Here is a 21,328-nt window from a genome sequence, read left to right on the forward strand (position 1 = left end):
GCTGGTCTTGGCGCCTTTTGTTTTGTTTTGTGTTATTACACAAACACAACCCCACAGGAAACAAAAAAAAGCGCCAAGACCAGCAATAACCAGTTCTGAAGATGGCCCATACAAGGCCAAAACACGTTAACCAGGTACGATAGAATTTAACACGAGAAAGACATATAATACACATTCCGAAACAACAATTGATTGAATGATTATTTTACTCGTAGTGAGCTATATTAACTAACCTTCACAGTATGTGTAACGCATTTCGTTTTGTGTTAAGCAGTATCAAATTTAATCATAGCAGTTTTACGTACTGTGATAAAGTTGAAAATGTTAAATTGAAATGAACTCATTATTACCTATCTACTGATTAATGAAACTGACATTATTACAAAAATATAGTACCAGAGAACCTACAATATATAATGTGGGAGTTTAAAGAAGTCGTCAAAATATTTCAATAGGTCGTTATGTATGCAAGTGATTACTTGGTAGTAAAAAGTCAGGGACGTTTATAAATTCTAACACAGTCCTGACAGTTTGTAATGATTATAGATGAGAGAAAGTATGCTTATAAAATATCATGTTTATTCTCGAACGTTACAAGAAACTGCAGTATATGTTAGTTGTCTTCGTTTAGAAGTGAGTCTTTGCATGAGAGTTCTGGTTGAAATTTGTAATTTATTGTATTCAAGCTTACTGGTCTTCATTTTAGTTCCATTTATGCATAATATATTTTGATAAGCGATGTTTGTGCTTGCGTGTAAGTGTAGAAGACTGACGATAGTATTTGTTTCGTGATAAAGTGCTACCAATAAAACTGACTTTCACTTAACATAAAAATACTAGGTTTTGTTAGCTCTCGAAAAATAAACTTGGATAGCTTTGAAAATAAGTCGTTTCATGCGATTCATAATATATTGAAATTCTTAAATGTATTTGCTACTTGTGTCAGTGTCTAAACATGTATACACAGTATGGATACCTACTCAGAAAGACCCTAAACCAGGTGGTGATACCATAATGATATTCTCCTCCTGTCCCTGTGGTGGTTAAGTAGTTTATAATTTCGACCTACACGCAGGCGGTTTAGGTTCGAGTCCCAGTCATGCCTGAGATTTTCAATTGAAAAATTCACAGTGACACTTGTGGCGAACAAGGTGCAGTAGGGTATTTTTTCTGGATTCTCCCGTTTCTTCAAGTTACGTATCAACATAATTCCAGCGATATCTGAACCATGCCATTTCATAGCATTCTCCGATGGCCGGTTGGCTGGATACCCAGCGAATGTTAATGTAGTCTACCGATGCTAGATACCGGAGTATTTTATACAGCATTGTTAAATGATCTGTTTAAATACTAAATACAAGTTGGGCAGTTTTTACCTCTCTTCTAGCCTGCAGTGGATATATATTCTTACTTTTTTGTTATCTCTACTAAAATAATAGTAGTACTGGCATTGGTAGTGTTAGTAAAGGTAGTGCTAGTGCTAATAGAGGTGGTGCTAGTGCTAATGGAGATAGTGCTTGTGCTTCTATAGGTGGACTAGTGTTTCTAGAGATAGTGCTAGTGATATTTCTAATGGTGATAGTGCTAGTGCTTGTGGTTGGCCTAATAGAGGTAGTGCTAGTGCTAATGGAGATAGTGCTTGAGCTTCTTGAGGTGGTACTAGTGTTTCTAGAGGCAGTGCTAGTAATATTTCTAATGGAGGTAGTGCTAGTGATAGTAAAGGTAATGCTAGTGGTAATAGAGGTAATGCTAGTGCTAATGGAGATAGTGCTTGTGCTAATGGAGGTAGTGCTACTGTTTTTAGAGGCAGTGCTAATGTTAGTGGAGGTAGTGTTAGTTTTAATAGAGATAGTGCTAGTGCTTGTAAAGGTAATGCTAGTGCTAATGAAGATAGTGCTTGTGCTAATGGGGGTAGTGCTAGTGTTTCTAGAGACAGTGCTAATGTTAGTGGAGGTAGTGCTAGTGCTTGTAAAGGTGCTGCTAGTGGTAATAGAGGTAGGGTAAAGTTGCCTATTTCCGTGATACCCTTAATTCCGTGATACTGTTTTAAAATTTAATGTTAGCCAAAGCTTTGCCATTCGGCCATAGCGCCAGACATCTTTCTCGAAAGAGTGCATCTTTCGCCTACTTTTGAGACATCGGTAAACTTCCTAGCAAGATATCCAATCCTGTGACATTCAATGAAAAAAAACGTATCACGGAATTAGGCAACTTTACCCTACTACTAGTGCTAATGCAGATAGTGCTTGTACTAATTGATGTAGTGTTAGTGCTTCTAGAGATGATGCTAGTCTTTCTAGAGGTAGTGCTAGTGCTCTTGGAGATAGTGCTAGTTCTAATGGAGGTAGTGCTAGTGGTAATAGAGGTAGTTCTAGTGCTAATGGAGATAGTGCTTGTGCTTCTTGAGGTGGTACTAGTGTTTCTAGAGGCAGTGCTAGTGATATTTCTAATGGAGGTAGTGCTAGTGATAGTAAAGGTAATGCTAGTGGTAATAGAGGTAGTGCTAGAGCTAATGGAGATAGTGATTTGCTTCTTGAGGTGGTACTAGTGTTTTTAAAGGCAGTGCTAGTGATATACAGTATCTAATGGAGATAGTGCTAGTGATAGTGGTAATAGAGGTAGTCCTAGTGCTACTGGAGAGAGGCAGTGCTAGTGTTAGTGGAGGTAGTGCTAGTTCTAATGGAGGTAGTGCTAGTGCTGATTGAGATAGTGCTTGTGCTAATGGAGGTAGTGCTAGTGTTTCTAGAGGCAGTGCTAATATTAGTGGAGATAGTGCTAGTTCTAATGAAGGTAGTGCTAGTGCTTGTAAAGGTGGTACTGTTGATATAAGTAGCCGACGAATTTGCCTGGAGCCCTCTATAACATTAATATACGACACGGGATCCCAGCTTCACTTCCCTCCCGTAGGGAACCATTCTAATGTGTTCATCGCTGTTTGAAATTCATAACCTTCAATCGAGTTCTGAACGCGAAAACTTCGGATCCAGCAATCAGTATGATAACAGTAAAACCTTCGAGGTCTGTGTATGTTGTTTCTAAATAATCTCTTCTAAGAAAATTAATTAATTTCAGGAAGCGCGGGATGACTGTTATTTAAAGCGTTACGATTAATCCAAAGCTTACTTTTATTAAGGCAACAAGGCAATGTAAATTTGTTTTTCAGTCGTCCCAGAGCATTTGTTCCCGAATTTTTGACGTACAACTACGTCTTTCCCCTCACTAGATATAGGAGGGGCTAACTGAGAATAAATTGACCGTTGCATTAAAATGCAACCCTCTTGTTCTCCTTGTATCCCCTACGTTCTCCTTCCATCCTCTTTGTTCTCCTTATATTTCTCTTGTCTTCCTTTCATCCTCTTTGTTCTCCTTTTTTGTCTCTTGTTCTGCTTGTTGTCCCTGTAGTCCGCGTTTTCTTTTTTACTTCACTTGTTATCATTGTATCTCCTTGTTCAGCTTCCATTCTCCGTGAACTTCTCGTATGAATCTTGTTCTCCTTGTATGCTCCATTTTTCTTTTTGTCTTCTCTTTGTTTGCCTTGTATCCCTCTGGTTCTCCTTCCATTCTCCTTGTTGTCCTTGTATGTCTTTTGTTTTCGTATTTTCCTTATTCTCTTTCCATCTTTCTCGTTCTCCTTGTATTCCCCTTGTTCTCCTTGCAATCCTCTTATTTTCCTTCCATTCTCCTTGCTTTTCTTGTATACCACTTGTTCTCCTACTGTCCTTGTATTCCCCTTGTTCTTCTTCCATTCTCCTTGTACTCCATGTTTTCACTTCGTTTTTATTGTACTCCCCATGTTATGCTTATATTTCCCTTGGTTTTCTTATATTCCCCTGGTTAGCGATACATTCCGCGCGTTGCTTTTCGACAATTCCTTTTACTTAAAGATATGCAGAATAGTAAACTTATGCACCTGTCGATTTTTTTTTTAACTCTAGCATCCACTTCCAAGAACCGAATGCTAACTACCCCCTCCACCCAGAGTTAAATGTAATAAGAATGATGAATTTCAGCGATAAGAACCTTAAATTAATGTTACATTGTACTTTAACATTAGTTATTTCAAACTAACTATAGAACACAAATAGAAATTAAGAATAAATTGATACAATTGTATTAAAATAAAGTACAACGACAAATATAATTAATTTATACTGTTAGAAGTTTCAAATTTGTTCACACTTCTGATCAATGGCTGCCTACTCACATATACCCTAGCGCAAATGCTATGTTATCAGAGGGACGATAATCCTCTTTTGAAAAACATGACCACAAAATAACTGCAATTTTGTCGTAGTTTAACGTAAGAATAAGAATAAAACACAAATAAAAAATATATTTAATGTTTACAAACATAAGTTATTAGACGTACTCTCAAAATTAAAGAACATAAACTCTTTTTATGTAATCTGTTGTCTATTACTATTAACATAAAATTAATCCTCTAATATCCGTAGAAACAAGAACGTCCCCATGTTCCTCCGCACAATTTACCGCCCACCTGAAAACCAAGAATACCTTCTGAAGAGGGCTGTACCGCCCAGATTGTGAAACAATGTCCTAGAAGTTAGAGTGCTTACCATGTTCGACATTAGATCCGGGTTCGCAGGTTCAGACTTGGTTGAAGCTGATGTTTCTGATTAATTTTGAAGGGTTTTCCCTCAATCCAATATGAGCAAATGCTGGGTAACTTTCGGTGTTGGACCCCGGACTCATTTCACCGGCATTATCACCTTCATCTCATTCAGACGCTAAATAACCTTAGATGTTGATAAAGCGTCGTAAAATAACCTACTAAATTAAATTAAATTAATTTTGAAGAGCGATTAAATCTTTAGCACGTCTTTCATTACAAAGAATTCAGAACTTATAGTCCCGCCCCTCTTATTTCCGGCAGCCAATCACGTTGCAGGTCGGCTACATTTAAACGTGTGCGTCTTGTCATTCGCTGCTGATGACGTTATGCACTTCCTAAGGCTGGATAAATACTTAATATAATGGCCCGCCATTTTGGTTCTTTCGTTGGCGTTCGCAGGAAGCAAACGAGGACGTTATTTGCCGCTGAAGCTCATGATAATATTTAACGGTGCGGCAAATAGATTCCTCGTCTGGTAGCTCGGCAAAGAAAGAACAAAAATGGCGAACGATACTACCTACCGGTACCTAGACTTTATAGAACCTTCACTTCCTAAGGCATAAGCCAGGACTGGGTAGCAAGAGCGGATTCTACTCTCTCACGGGAGCCATATGATTTCTCTTCATCCCCTTTCTTCCCCGCCGAGCACCGCGCAGCGTTGATTCAGTGATGGATGAATATTAAGCGTTCCCGTTTAGAGTCTGGTTCCGCTCCCGATACCCAGCCTTGACGTAAGCAAAGAGGAGTCACGCCGGAAATAACAGCGACGCGACTATAAGAGCGTTGCGTCACATAGATTTAGGGACATAAGTTATTTGCTTATAAATAAGGGGATTCTGGGGAAAATTTACAGATTTTTCTGTATCTGTGAACAAGTTCGGCAACTGAGTCTTTAATTAAAATGATACAGCATCCTTATATTAGTTGTCCTTTTCTTAATTTTTTTATTCATGTTCTGTGTTTCCTTATTCTTTTCTTCTTCTGCATTCATTTCTTCGTCTCTTTCACCTCTTTTGCTTCCTTCTCTCTTACTCCGACTATTTTGCTCCTTTTTTCTTTTCTCATTTCTTTGGTCGGCGGGAAAAGGCACATAAGTCAAAAAAATTAATTTTTCAGGAAAGACTTTCTTTTTAATTTACTCTTAACTGAATATAAGTATAATAATAAAATTTATGTATGTTGGTTAAAGTAAGACCCCTTTCAATGTAAAATACAATAAATTTTATTATTTCAAAAATTAGAAAAAATACTAGACTTATGTGAACAGAAAACAGAAAAATCGACTTTTTTTACTTATGTGCCTTTTCCCGCCGACCAAAGATTTGTCCTCTTTAAAATACCTTCCACGGGTATTAATTATTGGGATTTCAAACTTAAAAAATCTTTATTTTTAATTTTCTTAGCATGAAATTAACATCCATTGCAATGGTCTGCCTGCTGATCAGTGAAGTAGAACTCAAACTTCGTATGCAAGTGCCTCCCAAACCAAGGCATCACGCCCTTAAACGGCCTTATTCACCAATTCTTAAGAAGCAAGTAGGTAAGTTTTTATATTAATGCATTATTAGATAATTAATTAGATTTATGATCATTAATTAAATATTTAAAAGTATGTATCGAAAGATAGCTACAAGCAATTTCACTTATTAGTTTAATTATAATCTTGATTGGTGTGCCATTGGTTGAATGACGTTTGGGTTCAACAAGAGTATATCTCTTATATTTTTTTACAGTACGAAGTTGTAAAATAAATGGCGGTCATGAACAGCCAACCTTTTCTACTGATTTTGTGTGATAGGCCTATACAGAGTGCAAGGGGTATAAAAGTGCCGTCCTTTTTACAATCGTCGGGGACGATCTACAGGATCAAAAAATGTCCATACAACATAGGGTCAAAACTTGATAGTTTCTCAGAAAAAAATATTTCTTCTCTTATTTTATTCGCGTTATACTGCTTATATCGTTAGTAAAATTACGAAAACAATTACATCAGTAGGTCGTCGTCGTCTTCCTAACAAGTATTAGGCCGAGTGGCCTGTTACGGTCTCAAACTAGAATTTTCAATCCATCTCTTCTTCGGATGACCCAGAGATCTATTGCCATGCGGATGGTAATGAAACAGTGCTTTTGGAATTCTGCATCGATCCATTCGTTCGAGATGACCCTTCCACTGAAGTTGATGTTTGCTGATGAATTGCATAATGGGTTCTATTCGAAGTTCTTGCATTATGTCCTAATTTTTTTCTTATGATCCCAGCGAGTATATCCAGCTGTTGCTCTCATGAACCTCATCTCACTTGCTGTTATTCTACTGACATCTTTATTCTTCACAGTCCACGCTTCACTACCATAGCTTAATACTGGCTGTGCTAAGATTTTATACAAGCCTATTCTTGTGTTTCTTTGTACTAGTAAAGGTTTCATGATTTTATTAATGATACCCATTGTTTTATTATATTTACAAATTTTTCAGCAATATCTACTTCCTCATAAGGTGATAGTATCAGTAGGTATATCTAGCAAAGAATTAATTAAATACATATTTGTGTGTGATATTTCGTTTTCGTCAAATTAAATAAAATTGCAGCTTAAATTTGTTAATATTCTGGCGTGAGAGACGTGGCAACGTGTTCAACAGGCAGTACTCTGCACAGTCGTACGTACATGTCAGCTGAGTTCAAGCTCCCTGTCCATAGGTGTACTGCGGAGCGGATGACAGTTCAGTACAAGGTATTCGATAAACAACTTACAATGTCATTCACAGTTTAGGAATATCATATGCGATTCTCAAGCTGTACTTAATTCAATAAGGCAAAAATATAATCTGAATCCTCTATCTGTCGTAATCAAGTCCCTAATTATCGGATATTCCAAGTACATCTGTCTAACAATGTCGAGTATGCTTACATTGTGTATCCTGCTGCACATATTAGAAAGGTGATAAAGAGGGACATAAAAGAATGTTGGCATGAACAATAGCTCAGTAACGAAAATGGATCCCTAGCCAAGAAACTGTACTTCCCGACTGTTTGGCCGACTCGACAAGAATCAATTATCACTAACTCTTTTAATGTCCCTTTGTATTGTTGGATGTTGTCATTAACAATTACCGTTTTGTTGTTCTAATTCTAATGACTCTCCTTGGGCTCTTTCGAACAGTACTATGTGCACAACATTATTTGAAACAAATATTTAAAATTATATCAAATACTTTGTTACGTCTTTCACTAAAAATTTATATTAAGACGACCTCCCTTCAGCTCAAACTCATAATTTACACAAATACAAGGCTAGTCCAATTTCACATACTTAAATGTGATGTTTTGTTATGCATATTATAATATTTGTTGCTTTCCTTCGAAAGAACGTTGCAGATGACTAAATCTCTTTCAGGTCACCTGCCATTCTGCAGTAAAAAAAAGTTACGTAAGAAAAAATTCCGTAAATTGAAATGAACTATAAATGAAAGTTATGTGATTTTAATCAATTTGACTTAATGCGCTCGTAAGCTATAGTGATACACGGTGGTCACTTATACCTTTCTTGCACTATATCGAGTGTCACTCTTGCACGTATAATCTGCTCTTTCATACACTATAGTTTTGCCTTGTTCGCACTGACAAGTGCCTTTTTTTTTTTTTTTACTTTTCGTAAGCGTCATGATGCGCGTTCAACAAAAACAGATAAATCTACTCTTTTAATGTTCGTTAGTGTATTATGTTACCGGTCAGCGATGTATGCAATGGAGGGGGAAAGGAACTGGCCACACTACTCCATTATCTCCTGGATTGGTTACCTCAGTAAGTCTATGGTTCAGACCTGTTTTCAGACAGCTGACTAAACAACAAGGTTCGTTATTAGCAGTGAGGAAACCGTTCACTGAACCTTTCCCATGGCATACGCCGCTGTTTTGCTTTCAAACAGTTTATGTGGGTTAGGAAAATCCATGCATTCACATTTTAAAAATCGCGCTATCATCGCCATTTTGTATTTATACTGCCATATTGCTCTCCAACTACGTTACACTCACATCCAAGCCATGCCTTGCTTAGTATCAATATTTGTGCTAAAATGATACATATTAAAAGTACATATTACCGTACATCACTATAGCTGTTCCACTTTGTCATGCCTTTCCTCTTTCTAAAGCAACTCATCAGGAAAGCTACATGACTGTGATAATACAGCCAGTTCTTTTTCCTTCCAGTTCATTTTAATCCAAGACAGAACTTATTCAATATTATTTCTCAGTATTACCACAGTCTAGTACAGGGACATCACTTTGTTTTTACTAACATTTTTAACATTAACCTGGCTATACTCGGAAACACTGTTACCCCCTTCCATTACAGCAGTTTGGAGTTGCTAGTGCAATATGTAAACAAATCATTTTACTAGCTATAGGAGGAGAAAAAAGTACTGTATCCATTTATGTTACAGGGAAATATAGTATTACGATTTTCAGTTTGGTCATTACTTTACAGTATTTTATCAAAAAACAGTAGAATAGTAACAATTTTTTTCACAAACTCAAGTCTTCAGCCGGTTATATACATTATGTAATGCCTACTTAATTCAGGATATTACTAACCTAATTTATTCCTGAGAATTTTGTGAGCACTTCCGTAAGAAACCCCAATTTCTACAGATAACGTCTTGACCGACTTATTACGACCTCGCTGCATCCTTCCTCTAGCATCTTCTACAGCATCTACTGTCACCTTTGTTGGCCATTTTACACTTATCTTCCTTTCTGTACACTATGTTGCTCTAAATTTATCTGCCAGATTAATGAATTTCTATGAAAATATTCCATAATGATATAATCAGGAAATTGTGAAAAAAAAAACAAAAACAAAAACAAAAAAAAAAAACTGTTGTTCACATTCGGTTACATTGGAATTCCAGTTTCCATCATCATCCTTCATACCTACAAACAGTAAAACAAAACTCTTGCTTAATAATGCTGTTAAGTACCGTACCATATTATAGAGTACTGTACTTTCGGTAACTCTAATCTTCACTTGTACTCAGTCCACACAGATAAATTCAGTTATGCTACACACCATACTTGTGTGAAAATAAACTTCAATAATATAAGCTTTTTCTTCTATAGAAAATGCAACATATTTCTGAAACACACTGTACTCTGTACTGTTTATTTCACTGCTAGCAACAGCGGCCGTAAGTTTGTGTGACTGAAGTTAGCAAGGACATTAGTGAAAGGGGTGGGAGTCAAGTACATTCAGAAACGCAGGTACAATAAAAATTGAAGTAAAAATAAAATGATGTCCCTGTATATAGACCTATAGTCACGAAGCTTGAGTTGTTGAGGGTACTAAGAACAATAGACTGTGTTGGTACTATTTCGCATTGTCTGTAATGGGACGATAGTAGCGATCCTAGTGGTTAGCAACTATCTATGGATGCATATTTCCTACATATTGAGCTTCGTGATTGTATATACTAGACTGTGGTATTACTTTAATCATTGTGGCAGAATAAACCACAGCTTTTAAGTTTTTTCATGCATCTTAATCTTCACTTACTAATCTCAGCTCGTCCTAGTGAAACAATGAACTTAGTAACCTAAAAACATGCGCCATGCACTAACATTAATGGATTTTCTCTGCAGAAAGAAGAGTTGCTGAGTGGTCACCCCAAAATAAAGTTAATTTGTGGGAAATAAGCGGACAACATGAAGGTGACATGCTTTTCCATAACTTCGGAAGGAATGGAGTGATAAAGAAAAGTGAAAGATGGCCGAAAGGCATAATTCCTTACTATATAACTGACGACTTTTGTAAGTAACGGAGTTGTACAAAAAGTACAATTACACTGAACAACAAACTTTTACTTTTTGTCTTGCTCCGAAATAAAAATAGGTGAATATTACTAATATGTGTGCCCTAAATCTGAATTTAAAATCCAAATTGCCCAATCACGTACTATTTTCCGGGGAAAATGAATTGAATTTTTTATGACAAAACTTATTTGTTTTTTAATTTTTCGCTGCTACTGATAAAATTACAACATACTAGGGATTCAAAGTTCCTCATAATACTTGAAAAATGTGTACTGGATACAAAAATGATGTTACATAGTTTAAAACACAACAACAGTAAAAATATTTCATACATATAATGAGAAAAATCTCGGAATTTGAACTTACATTTAAAATAATTATCTGGATGACTTCTGTTTATAGCTAGACCCGGACTGTATTTTACAAGGAACCAACAATAGTCTGCAAGCATGCTGGATGATGATCTTCCTTTATATCGCCTTTCCATTTCAGATATTTCTTGATGAAATCTTTCCCCATGCTTGTCGTTTACCGCTCCAAAGTTAGGAGGAAAGAAATCCAAATGAGAATGTAAAAAGTGTATTTTGAGAGACATATTACATTTCATTTTGTCATATGCACTTAACATGCTTTTCACAACAATTTCTATGTAGTTCTCTGCCCTAGAATTTCCAAAGAAATTTGAGCAAACGGCTTTGAAAGCGCGCCATGCCATTCTTTCTGTGACGGAAAGTTTTTCTTCAAACAAAAGGTCAGCCATAATTTTGTGAAAATGCCCTCTTTTAATTTTCTTTCACTCAAACTGGTAAACGTTTCCTTTAAATACTGAAAATCACACCCTTGTTTGTTCATTGTGTAGACCTCACTTTGAACTGTTATGCAATTTACTTAATAGAAGGGACCAATATCTGTTTATTTATTAGAAATACAAAATAACATGCCAAGAACCATAATAAACTGTAAATAAGTCATAAACTCTTAAAATACATTAGCTTTTGTTTTGGTTTATACCCCCAACCCGCGCCAGATGTTTCCTGGGGGAGCGCTTATCGAAAAGTGAAATCATAGTATATCTTAAAAACCTTACGTGATACGAAGAAAAGAGATGCATTTTCGTATTCAGCGCACATCAGACCATAAGTCGGAGCAAAATTCTTGTTGTTCAGTGTTATTTAGTCCTGACAGTCGCCGGCGACCTGCGCCTGGGTCAGGCGAGTCCATTTAGTTACGTCAAGGGTGTTTGGGTTATTCACTCGCTTGCCTTCTGAGCGCTCGGATGTCATGCGTGCGGTAGAGCGGTATGTTTCCAGTACAATTAAGCTTACTGCATTCATTTACCGACCGCTCGCCCTTTTCTCTACTCCGGAACTCTCCCCACTACTCCTATTACTTCCCCTCTTTCGCGTCGCCGATCTGTCAGGACTAAATAATCGGTCTGTAACATTCTTAAATTTCTGTATACATACATCACACCAACACCAAAATAATACGAACTATAAATCTGAAGGACTCTTATCTGAAGATATCTCACGTTCACCATACATCATTAGAATTGTCTCTTTGAAAGCTCTTTTTTCATCATCATCATCATCATCATCATCATCATAAGCATATCACCATCATCTCTATTATCACCATCGTCATCACCAAAACTATTACCACAATCATCCCTCTGTCCCCTTCTATTTCACCATCACCACCACTACTACCACCATAGCAGCAGATACGAACAAATGTAACTTTTCGTTCTGCAAAGGAATTTTACAATGTGACATTCGTTCGGATCAAATTTCTGCACATTTAAAGGATAAAACTAAAATTCTTTCAATAAATAATTTGTTATAACACACTGCTCTCTTAAATTGACTGAGCATATTGGGAATTAAGTCAATGACTTTCCAAAAACACTCTATAAAGTGTTTCATATAAAACAGTGCGATCTCGAAAAGGAAGCAAAAGCGAGCAAATTGTATTAAACACTTTTGTTTCAAATGTTTCAAAGAATGACCCCCTGCAATGAATGACATTACTTACCGTTCACTCTGTATAATTAAGTGATGTGTATGTTTAGCGGAAGAAGAAAAACACATTATCCTAGATGCCATGGATACCTTTAATAGAAAAACATGTGTAAAGTTTCGGCCTTACAAAAAGGGAGATAAAGACTTCATCACTATTGTGTCACAAGATGCTGGCTGCTATTCGTTTGTTGGGCACTTGGATCGTGGTCAAGTTGTAAACTTCCAGAAGCAGTGTTTGCGTCATGGAACAATAATGCACGAACTGCTCCATGTGCTGGGATTCTTCCATCAACACAGCGCCTCCGAAAGAGACGATTTCATTACAATCAATTGGAATAATATTAAAAAAGGTAAGTCAGTCAAGTAGACTATTACAATTAACACAACTTAAAAATGGTAGTCAGTAGTTAGCTTTTGCATTCAAATTCGACAGTGTACTTAAAAATATAAAACGGCTACTTCATACTACATATTTTTCCTCCCATAAACCGAAACACTTTATCGTTTTACTCACAATTGATATGATCAGAGCCCGGATGTTAGGCAAAATGCTTTTTTTAAAACTGAGTATATGTATGAAAGACCTATTACAAATAAACACATTTCCACACATTTGGGGAACGATAGGCCCAATTTTTATTTTGCCTTTTTACCTATTTTATCTCCCGTTGCCTATTTTAAGGTTAAATGTCTTTTTTAGCCTTTTTACGTCGTTATTGTACATTGTCTATATTTTCAATGCATTTAAAATAAACCGCACATAAATTATATTAAAAAAAACAGTTGTACAAATTAAAAATATATACATCTTGATTACACAACTTTTAACACTGTATCACTTCGGAATATGTATGATAAGAACTTTCTTGTGTTAAATTTTAACGTACCTTGTTAACATACCAGAAACTCAACACACTAGAACAATATGAAATATACAGACACACGAAAACACACCCCAACGATATTCTCAACACACAACTCAATTTCAAAACACATACACTCTTTGACCCTACACTATGAACGTACCCTCACAGGAAACAAGAGGCGCCAAGACCAACAACGACCAGTTCTGAAGATGACCCAAAATAGGTCGAAACATGTTAACAAGGTACGTTAAAATTTAACACATAAAAATATATATTCACCTCACACAAATATTTGCTGAGAATCTTATTCTCCAGCAATACATTATGTTTCCAAGAAGTCGTAAACTTTTCTTCCCTACCGATTACACCATTTATGTCACTTAGCAAAGGTGTTTGAACAGTATAGCCCTCAGTGCTCAGATCACTTCGGGGTTTACTAGCGAAAGAAAGGGGATATGGGAAGTATTAAAAGCAAGTCTCCAGGTCCCGTTACTGTTGTCGCTTGCACGCACAAGTCACGCGTACTTTGAAGTCTCCAATCCCTTCCCACACCCCTCTTTGTTAGATAATACACAGTCGGTTTTTTTCTGATCTCTGAAAGAAAGTAGAGACAGTCCTTCTGCAATAAATTGTTTTAAGTTTGCTCCAGTGACTTCAGTAGAAGTAGAAAGATATTTTTCCATCTCTCTGACAGGCGGCTCACTATGACAGTTGACAACTTAAAAAAGCATCTTGTTGTGATATGTAACCAAGGAAAGTGAGTACCCTATGGGATAGTTTATTAAGTATTTATCTATTTTTTGTCTGTTTCCATGAATAATAAATGCCTATTTTTTACTATTTTTAGTGCCTACATGCCTGCCTATTTTAACCAAAATAAATGTCTAAACATCCGGGCTCTAGATATGATATATATTTCATCACAGCATTTCTTACATGTAATGGTGGGCCTTACATTTTCACGTATACGGTGCCACCATTAATAATCATTACAAATAACATGTCTTTGCAGTATAATTTGATAAAACTATCCTAATTCCACTAGCTAACTCCCATCTTGTTGCTCAGTCAATCGTCTATTTAGGCCTAATACTTATCCTATCTTATTTTTGCTATTAATTATTTATTCACTAGTTCACATATCTTACTGTTTATACCAGTTCACTTCTACAGTCGATTCGTTATTCAGTTCACTATTCGCTATAACAACTTACATGCACCATCAATTCCTACTATTCACACCTCCGTTAACTCTGATGCCTTGATATTTATCTTTCCATTTACTCTTTTCTTGATCTTTTACCAGTTCACTAAATTGATCACTTATTAACTCGAAAATTACTGTTCACTAATGTTCTTCATACCTTAGTAAAACAGATTGATATCATCACTCACTGATCTCTACCTCTTTTACTGACCACTCCTTCCCCTCCCACCTTCACTTTCTTCATTCGCTTGTCTTCCTCGTACTATCAAATCTCGTCTTCCCCACCATATTTTTCACCAATTTTCCTTATACCCCACGGCTCACTAACGATTGATTTAATTCCTCGAATTGTTTTTTTACCATCATACCTCTAAAATCTTTAAAATACCCAACAATATCACCAACAAACATTGCATTAGAGTCTTTTAAATTGCTTATTTCACTCCCACCCTTGATACTATCTCTTCCTCCCCCAATTCCACGTCCCGACTCATAGATTAATTTTTTCCTGTCACTAGTTTCCTTCCCTTTTCCCTTGCTTCTTGTGCCACTCATCCTTACATTTAAGCGCTTTCTTCACTCACAATTAAACAAAGTAGTCGCCAGATAATCTATGGTTAAGCTGTTTACATAACATTACAGCAGAAGTATTTGTTTTGATATAATTATAGGCCTTAATATAACATTTAAGCCCAATTGGTTTCAAAATGTAAATGCATTGCATATGTACAGCAGTGGCAAAAAAACCGGACCGAACCTTATAGCTGATTTCAGAGTCTTGTTCACTCCAGAGGCACGATAGACTGGTAACTAAGACTTTCGTGGTTCGAATCCTGCCTGAGAAGGAAACTTTTTTTTCGTTCCTTATTCAAATTTATTCCCAATCCTTTTCGATTGCAGCGATATTATACTACTTAATTAACTTATTATTCCCAGAACATGAATTTTACCAGCAATCGAAAAGTATTGGGAATAAATTTGAATAAGGAACAAAAAAAGTTTTCTTCCCAGGCAGGATTCGAACCACGAAAGTCTTAGTTACCAGTCTATCGTGCTCTGGAGTGAACAAGGCTCTGAAATCAGCTACAAGGGTCGGTCCGGTTTTTTTGCCACTACTGTACGATCGGCGCAGTTGATATCTCGAAAGTGTTCCCTCCCCACAATCACACGGGGAGGTAAAAAATATGTGACCTTGCGTGAGTGTTTACATTCTCCAACAATCTACTGCACCGAGTGTACGCATAGTGAAACATGTATTAATGTGTACTCTTAAGTTTCTTTGTGAATGACTTCAAATACGTTCAAATGAAACGTAAAACTAAATAATAGGGCCTACTAAGAAAATATATGATTTTTTCGTCTCTTTCTTTCGTCTTCTTTCCTTTTTATAGTCTTCGCAATATTAGTCTATTATTTTCTATCTTCTTCTTTAATTTCCTTTTTCCATCTTCCTCTACCTCATATTCGTTCTTATTCTATTCTTATTCTCCTTTCTCGCTTACTTCTCTTCTTGTCTATTTTTGTCATTTTCTTTCATTATCTTTTCCGTCTCCTCATTTACTCTTATTCTTTTCCACCATTGCCTTATTCTTCTACTCTTTTTTGATTCACAGTTAAACATCAAAAGTAACATAATAAAATTGGACATCACATAAATAAAGCAAAATGCTCCTGAAATATGTTTAATAGTACATTAGCTCTACATGTGAAATATTTTTCTTTCACAGGCAATGAGAATCAATTTGGAAAAAATAACACTACCAATTTCGGTGAGCCCTATGATTATGAAAGTGTAATGCATTACAGTACACTTGCTTTCTCTAAGAATAAGGAGCCCACAATAATAACACTTGTAAGTAGAAGACTGTCTGGAATTGTAATTTCATCATGCGATATTATTGTCATAATATTACATAATTCGTATGCAATATACTGACGTTATTGTGCTGGTTGCTATTAAAAGCTTGGATAAAAATAACTCAGAATATATAACGAATTAATCAGGATTTGTAACATCACTCCATCATGTTCTGTGAAGTAACAATTCGAATTCAGATCTGTAGAATATGAAGCATAATAGTCTCTATGCTCTCCATAGGCGTATGCTATTTAGTTACGGGATATTTTTATTTATAATAATAATAATAATAATGTCTTAAAACCCACTGCTATACTGTATAAAACACATGAGAATATCCCGTAAATAATGTTATTATTAATTGAATCAATAGTTGCATAAACAACATGAATCCAATTTTTATCGAAATTGAGTTGTATTATGCAGCATTCGTATGTAGTAGATACACGTCTTTATGTATAAATAACATGAGTCCGTGTATTTCAAATGGGTAAGCTTGCACATTCATTTTCATGTTCTTTGCATAAACAACACCTTTTCTGGACTCATTTTGTTTATGCAATAGACGGAAGATGACAGTAGCTACATAATATGTTTAGAGCGCTGGCATCAATTTACACTTACCTTTGTTGCATATTATCAGCTGTTACTATTACTATACAGCAGTAGCGGCGCTAGGATTTGCGAGGTTCTAGGCAAATCTGTATTTAAGGTCCTCTACCAATATAATACTTACTTACTTACTTACTTACTTACTTACTTACTTACTTACTTACTTACTTACTTACTTGTCTTCAACTTTATTCATTATATCATGAGATATTACTTCAGAAAACTCGTCACTTTTCATAAAAATCTTGGAGTCCGGAAAGAAGGGCGTCCGGACAGAGTCCAGTCCAGACACCTAAACAAAATGTAACCTGCCTGGTTAAATTCGGACGTCTGCTCACCTTAGTCATATCAATTTTTGCTTTTAAAATGCTATCTTCCAATAAGAACACGAATCCACAAAATTAAAAAAAAAAATGCAGAAAAACAACAGTAAAAGGTATTATCCTTAATTTTATGCTTAAAGCAGCCCAATTTGAAATGTTAATATTGCACCATTTTAAGACACCCATGCATTCACGGTTTAGGTGAAAAATTGTTTTATGTTTCTTCTGTAAAATTTACTTTTTTGTGACTAATGTTGTTTATGCAACCGAAGTCTTATGTCGCCAATGTAATTTCCGTTCTACAAAAGCCTTTCATTTTTTTTTCTTTTGATGTAGTTCGAATATGAACGTTAAACATGTGAAAAGCAGAGTTTGTCTATGTTCATATGAACACTATTTTAAAGACTTGCATGACGGTAGGCAAGGATAATATGAAGGAATGTCTCAGTCAGCTGATTGCTTCTTAATGTAGAGTGTAGGTTCGAAATTTTCCATGTCCTGCGTTATTTATCATGTAAAAATTGAACGTAGAGAAGTTTTTGTGTAAGTTTCCTCTTCATTTGAATCCGAGTAGTTGCTCCATGATTGTTATATCACAATGTAACATGCTATACAGAGTGGAAGTGAAATAATATTGCAGGTTTTCAGAGTGAATTTCTCATGTTGTATGTAACAAAAAAGTATAATACCATATTGGTGGAAAGTTCATAGTTTTCTCAGAAAAAAAATTCCAAGTGCTTAACACTCTTCGGTAACTGTTGCGTGTAGAACCGTGATTTTTATTCATATCGATAGAAAATCTAATAAAGAATCATTTATCCCTGTGTCATATTTCAATATCGTGGACAGTTTTTCTGTAAATTGTATTTAAAAACCACTAAGTTCAAGCCACTGAACGATGCAACCAGATTGCAAAGCTGTAGCCAGAGACGGAGGTACGGAGACAGACCTGAGTTCGTTGACCTCTTACTTCTATATTACGAGAAGAAAGAAGACTGTGTTAGCCATATATTGCCAGACTGCTGAAACTTCAAACTTAATTTTCTAATTAACCGTGCATATAATCAGAAAACATAATATAGATTTTCTATTCATTTAAGTGTACCCTATAGTCCCTTTCAATCTGCAGGATTGTTTCACTTTCACTCTTTATAATAATTTTTACTATTTCTGCAAACATATCGATAATATTGTACATTTTCAACTGATGTATAATTTTCTTGTCCTATTCAGAGAGATGGTGTGGAAATTGGTCAGAGACGAGGAGCCAGTGTAATTGATTTGAATAAAGTGCGGAAAATGTACAGATGCAAAAAGTTAAAGAATAATAGATTATGGAGAAAGAAAATCCATAAACGGCGAGGCTGATATAAAAAACAATTAATTTTGTTATAACAGTGACGAATTACATTCTTCTTGTAAATAAATAAACAAAATATTTTATTATTGTATTCGGAATACATGGTTTTTATTTGCATAAGTCATTAATATGTAGTTGAAAATTATGTAGCCTACAATATCTGATTCTGTAAAAAAACATAAAATATTGTTTATACTATCTAAGTGAGCAGTCATATTTTATGGGTATAAATATCAACATAGCTATTTATATACAGAATCTGTACGTGTTTGTAGATTAAATTTGTACTATGATATAAAAATCTCATTATAGTGTAAGGAACATAATTATTATTTAGCCTACTTATTTAAGAATTAATCGTATAATAAATTATTATAAAAACATTTCAATCTCTTTTTATTAAAGGAATTTCTTAAGAGGATATGTATGTACGAAAAAGCATGGAAAAATCGTTATAAATATCCTAATATTTAAACTGCAGATATACAAAATGTTGCAGCCATAATATGATATAGTTTTACAGCGTTATAATTTAGGAATATTTCAAGGGTTGAGGCATAACTTGCAGGTGTATAGATTTTTTTTCGTTTACTATTATATAATATATGAAAAATGCTTTAAAATTAGAATATGTAAGTATGAGTACACAATCTGAAAAACAAATTATGTGTGAAGTTTCACTTTTATTAACTGATAATTCGTAATAAGTTAATATCTAATAGTATATTATGCAACGAGCCTATAATGGTAGTAATTAAGACGCGAATATGTTTATGAAACGAGCATAAGTGAGTTTAATTATATTCATACGAGCGTCTTAATTACCATTATAGCCAAGATGCGTACTACTATTTTTGTTCAACCATAATTAAATATCCAAGTTTTCAGTTTTTACAGATATATTACCTTGTTACTTTACTAATAATGAAAGGGTGACCATGAGTGCATTTTCAGCGTGTTCTCGACTATTGCAAAGATGGCAGGCACGGACCCTGAGTGTCTTTCCAGCGTGTTCCCGACTAATGCAACAGATGGGAGGCACGGGCACTTTCGCGTCTATGCAGTATTATTTTATTATTTGTTTGTTTGTTTTTTTTTTTTTTTGCAGGCTTTGGTTTGGACATTTTAACGTCAAAGCAACACACATTAAATCAGAGGAAATGATCTCAATTTATTATAATTTTATTGTATTATCGCGCTGCCATTTTGGATCGTTGCTGTCAAGGCTTGCGGGTTGTTGCGCGTACGATATCAATCAAAATTGCATATGCTTAGTTAGAAATCGATGGTTGGAATAACATAAAGTGTAGCAATGCTTTAATGTATGTCATTAAGGTACAGTTACGTCACATGTAATTAGCGTATTATAGTATGTCGAATAAAAAATATATTATTGTAAGAATTCTTCCCATGTATTGTGGGTCCCTATCACCACGGCATGGCGCGTCCTCAGGTTGCGGATCGAGGAGACGGCCTCCAGATATGGAGAGAGTAGATGTGAATATATTGAATAAGCAGTCGCGAACAGTCGATGAGGGGTGGTCCTCCAGCTTGGGGGTTGGGCGAAGGGCTAACAACCCATCACCGTAAAAAACAGCTTTTTACGAAACCTTCAAATAAGCCTCTGAATGGGAGTGATTCTCTTTCACGGCCACAGCAAAGGAATATGATGATAGAGACTGGCTTAATCTTGCTCAGGATAGGGACCAATGGCGGGCTTATGTGAGGGCGGAAATGAACCTCGGGTTCCTTAAAAGCCAGTAAGTAAGTGAGCAAGTAATAGTTCTTCAGGGTTTAGTTATGTCGAAAAAGTTTTCAATTAATTATCAAAAATCATCCAAATTAAACTTAATAATTTCTATAAAATTATTTTAAATTCTTACATCCATATCGTAATAATACCGGTAGTTCAATTTTAATGTATAGGTTATTTCAAAAGTCAGTTAAAACATTAAACCGCTATAAATATTATAATATTTGAGATAGGGATAAAACAAAAACGTCACAGTGTTTGGCAAACAACGGGGTTTAAAAACATTGGGAAGATGTCCGCCGTTCTCTTGTTCAACGTATAGCATTCTGTTTGCGACATCATGCACAGCATTTTGTAGATAATGTCTTGGAACATTGGCAATTTCTTATGAGATGGCATCTTTCAGTTGCAGTAGGATTATTGGATGTGTCGGAAAACTCGTTCTTTAAGGTAACCCCACAACCAAAAGTCGGCCGGATTGAAATCTGGAGATCGCGGAGGCCACATTGTTGGAAAAAAAATATGTGTGTGTGTTTTAGTTGTGTACATTGTATACTACAAATAAATACTTAACAGGAACATATTTTCATTAGTATATAATAATGAGTAAAGAAAATCTATAAACCTCGAAGATACCGGTATGTCTTATATCTTAAAATACTCGTATTCCTATAATTCCGTAAAAATTACAACAAATTATGTCTGCAACTGTTTGCACAGTACAATTGCAGTTTAAATATTAACAAATACATTATTTATGTCATGCACGTGGATGTAAAAGACCCATCAACTATTCGTAATGAACTAAAACAGCGTTTCTTAAACTTTTTAAAAGCAGAAATCACGTTAAGGAATGCTTGAAATTTTGCGAACCGCCACAAAGAATGTA

General features: G+C 35.4%; 1 protein-coding gene across 1 annotated transcript; it reads left to right on the plus strand.

Moving 5' to 3' along the window:
• The first annotated feature begins 544 nt into the window (after window positions 1–544).
• LOC138701318 (seminal metalloprotease 1-like) lies at window positions 545–18,999 on the plus strand. Its single transcript, XM_069828085.1, has 6 exons — window positions 545–633; window positions 6,037–6,173; window positions 10,269–10,436; window positions 12,511–12,810; window positions 16,261–16,385; window positions 18,560–18,999. The coding sequence occupies exons 2-6, from the start codon at window positions 6,038–6,040 to the stop codon at window positions 18,692–18,694; spliced, it is 864 nt and encodes a 287-aa protein (XP_069684186.1). The 5' UTR covers window positions 545–633; window position 6,037; the 3' UTR covers window positions 18,695–18,999.
• The last annotated feature ends 2,329 nt before the right edge of the window (window positions 19,000–21,328 follow it).

Source organism: Periplaneta americana, chromosome 1 (genome assembly GCF_040183065.1).
Source record: "Periplaneta americana isolate PAMFEO1 chromosome 1, P.americana_PAMFEO1_priV1, whole genome shotgun sequence".
NCBI lineage: Eukaryota > Metazoa > Arthropoda > Insecta > Blattodea > Blattidae > Periplaneta > Periplaneta americana.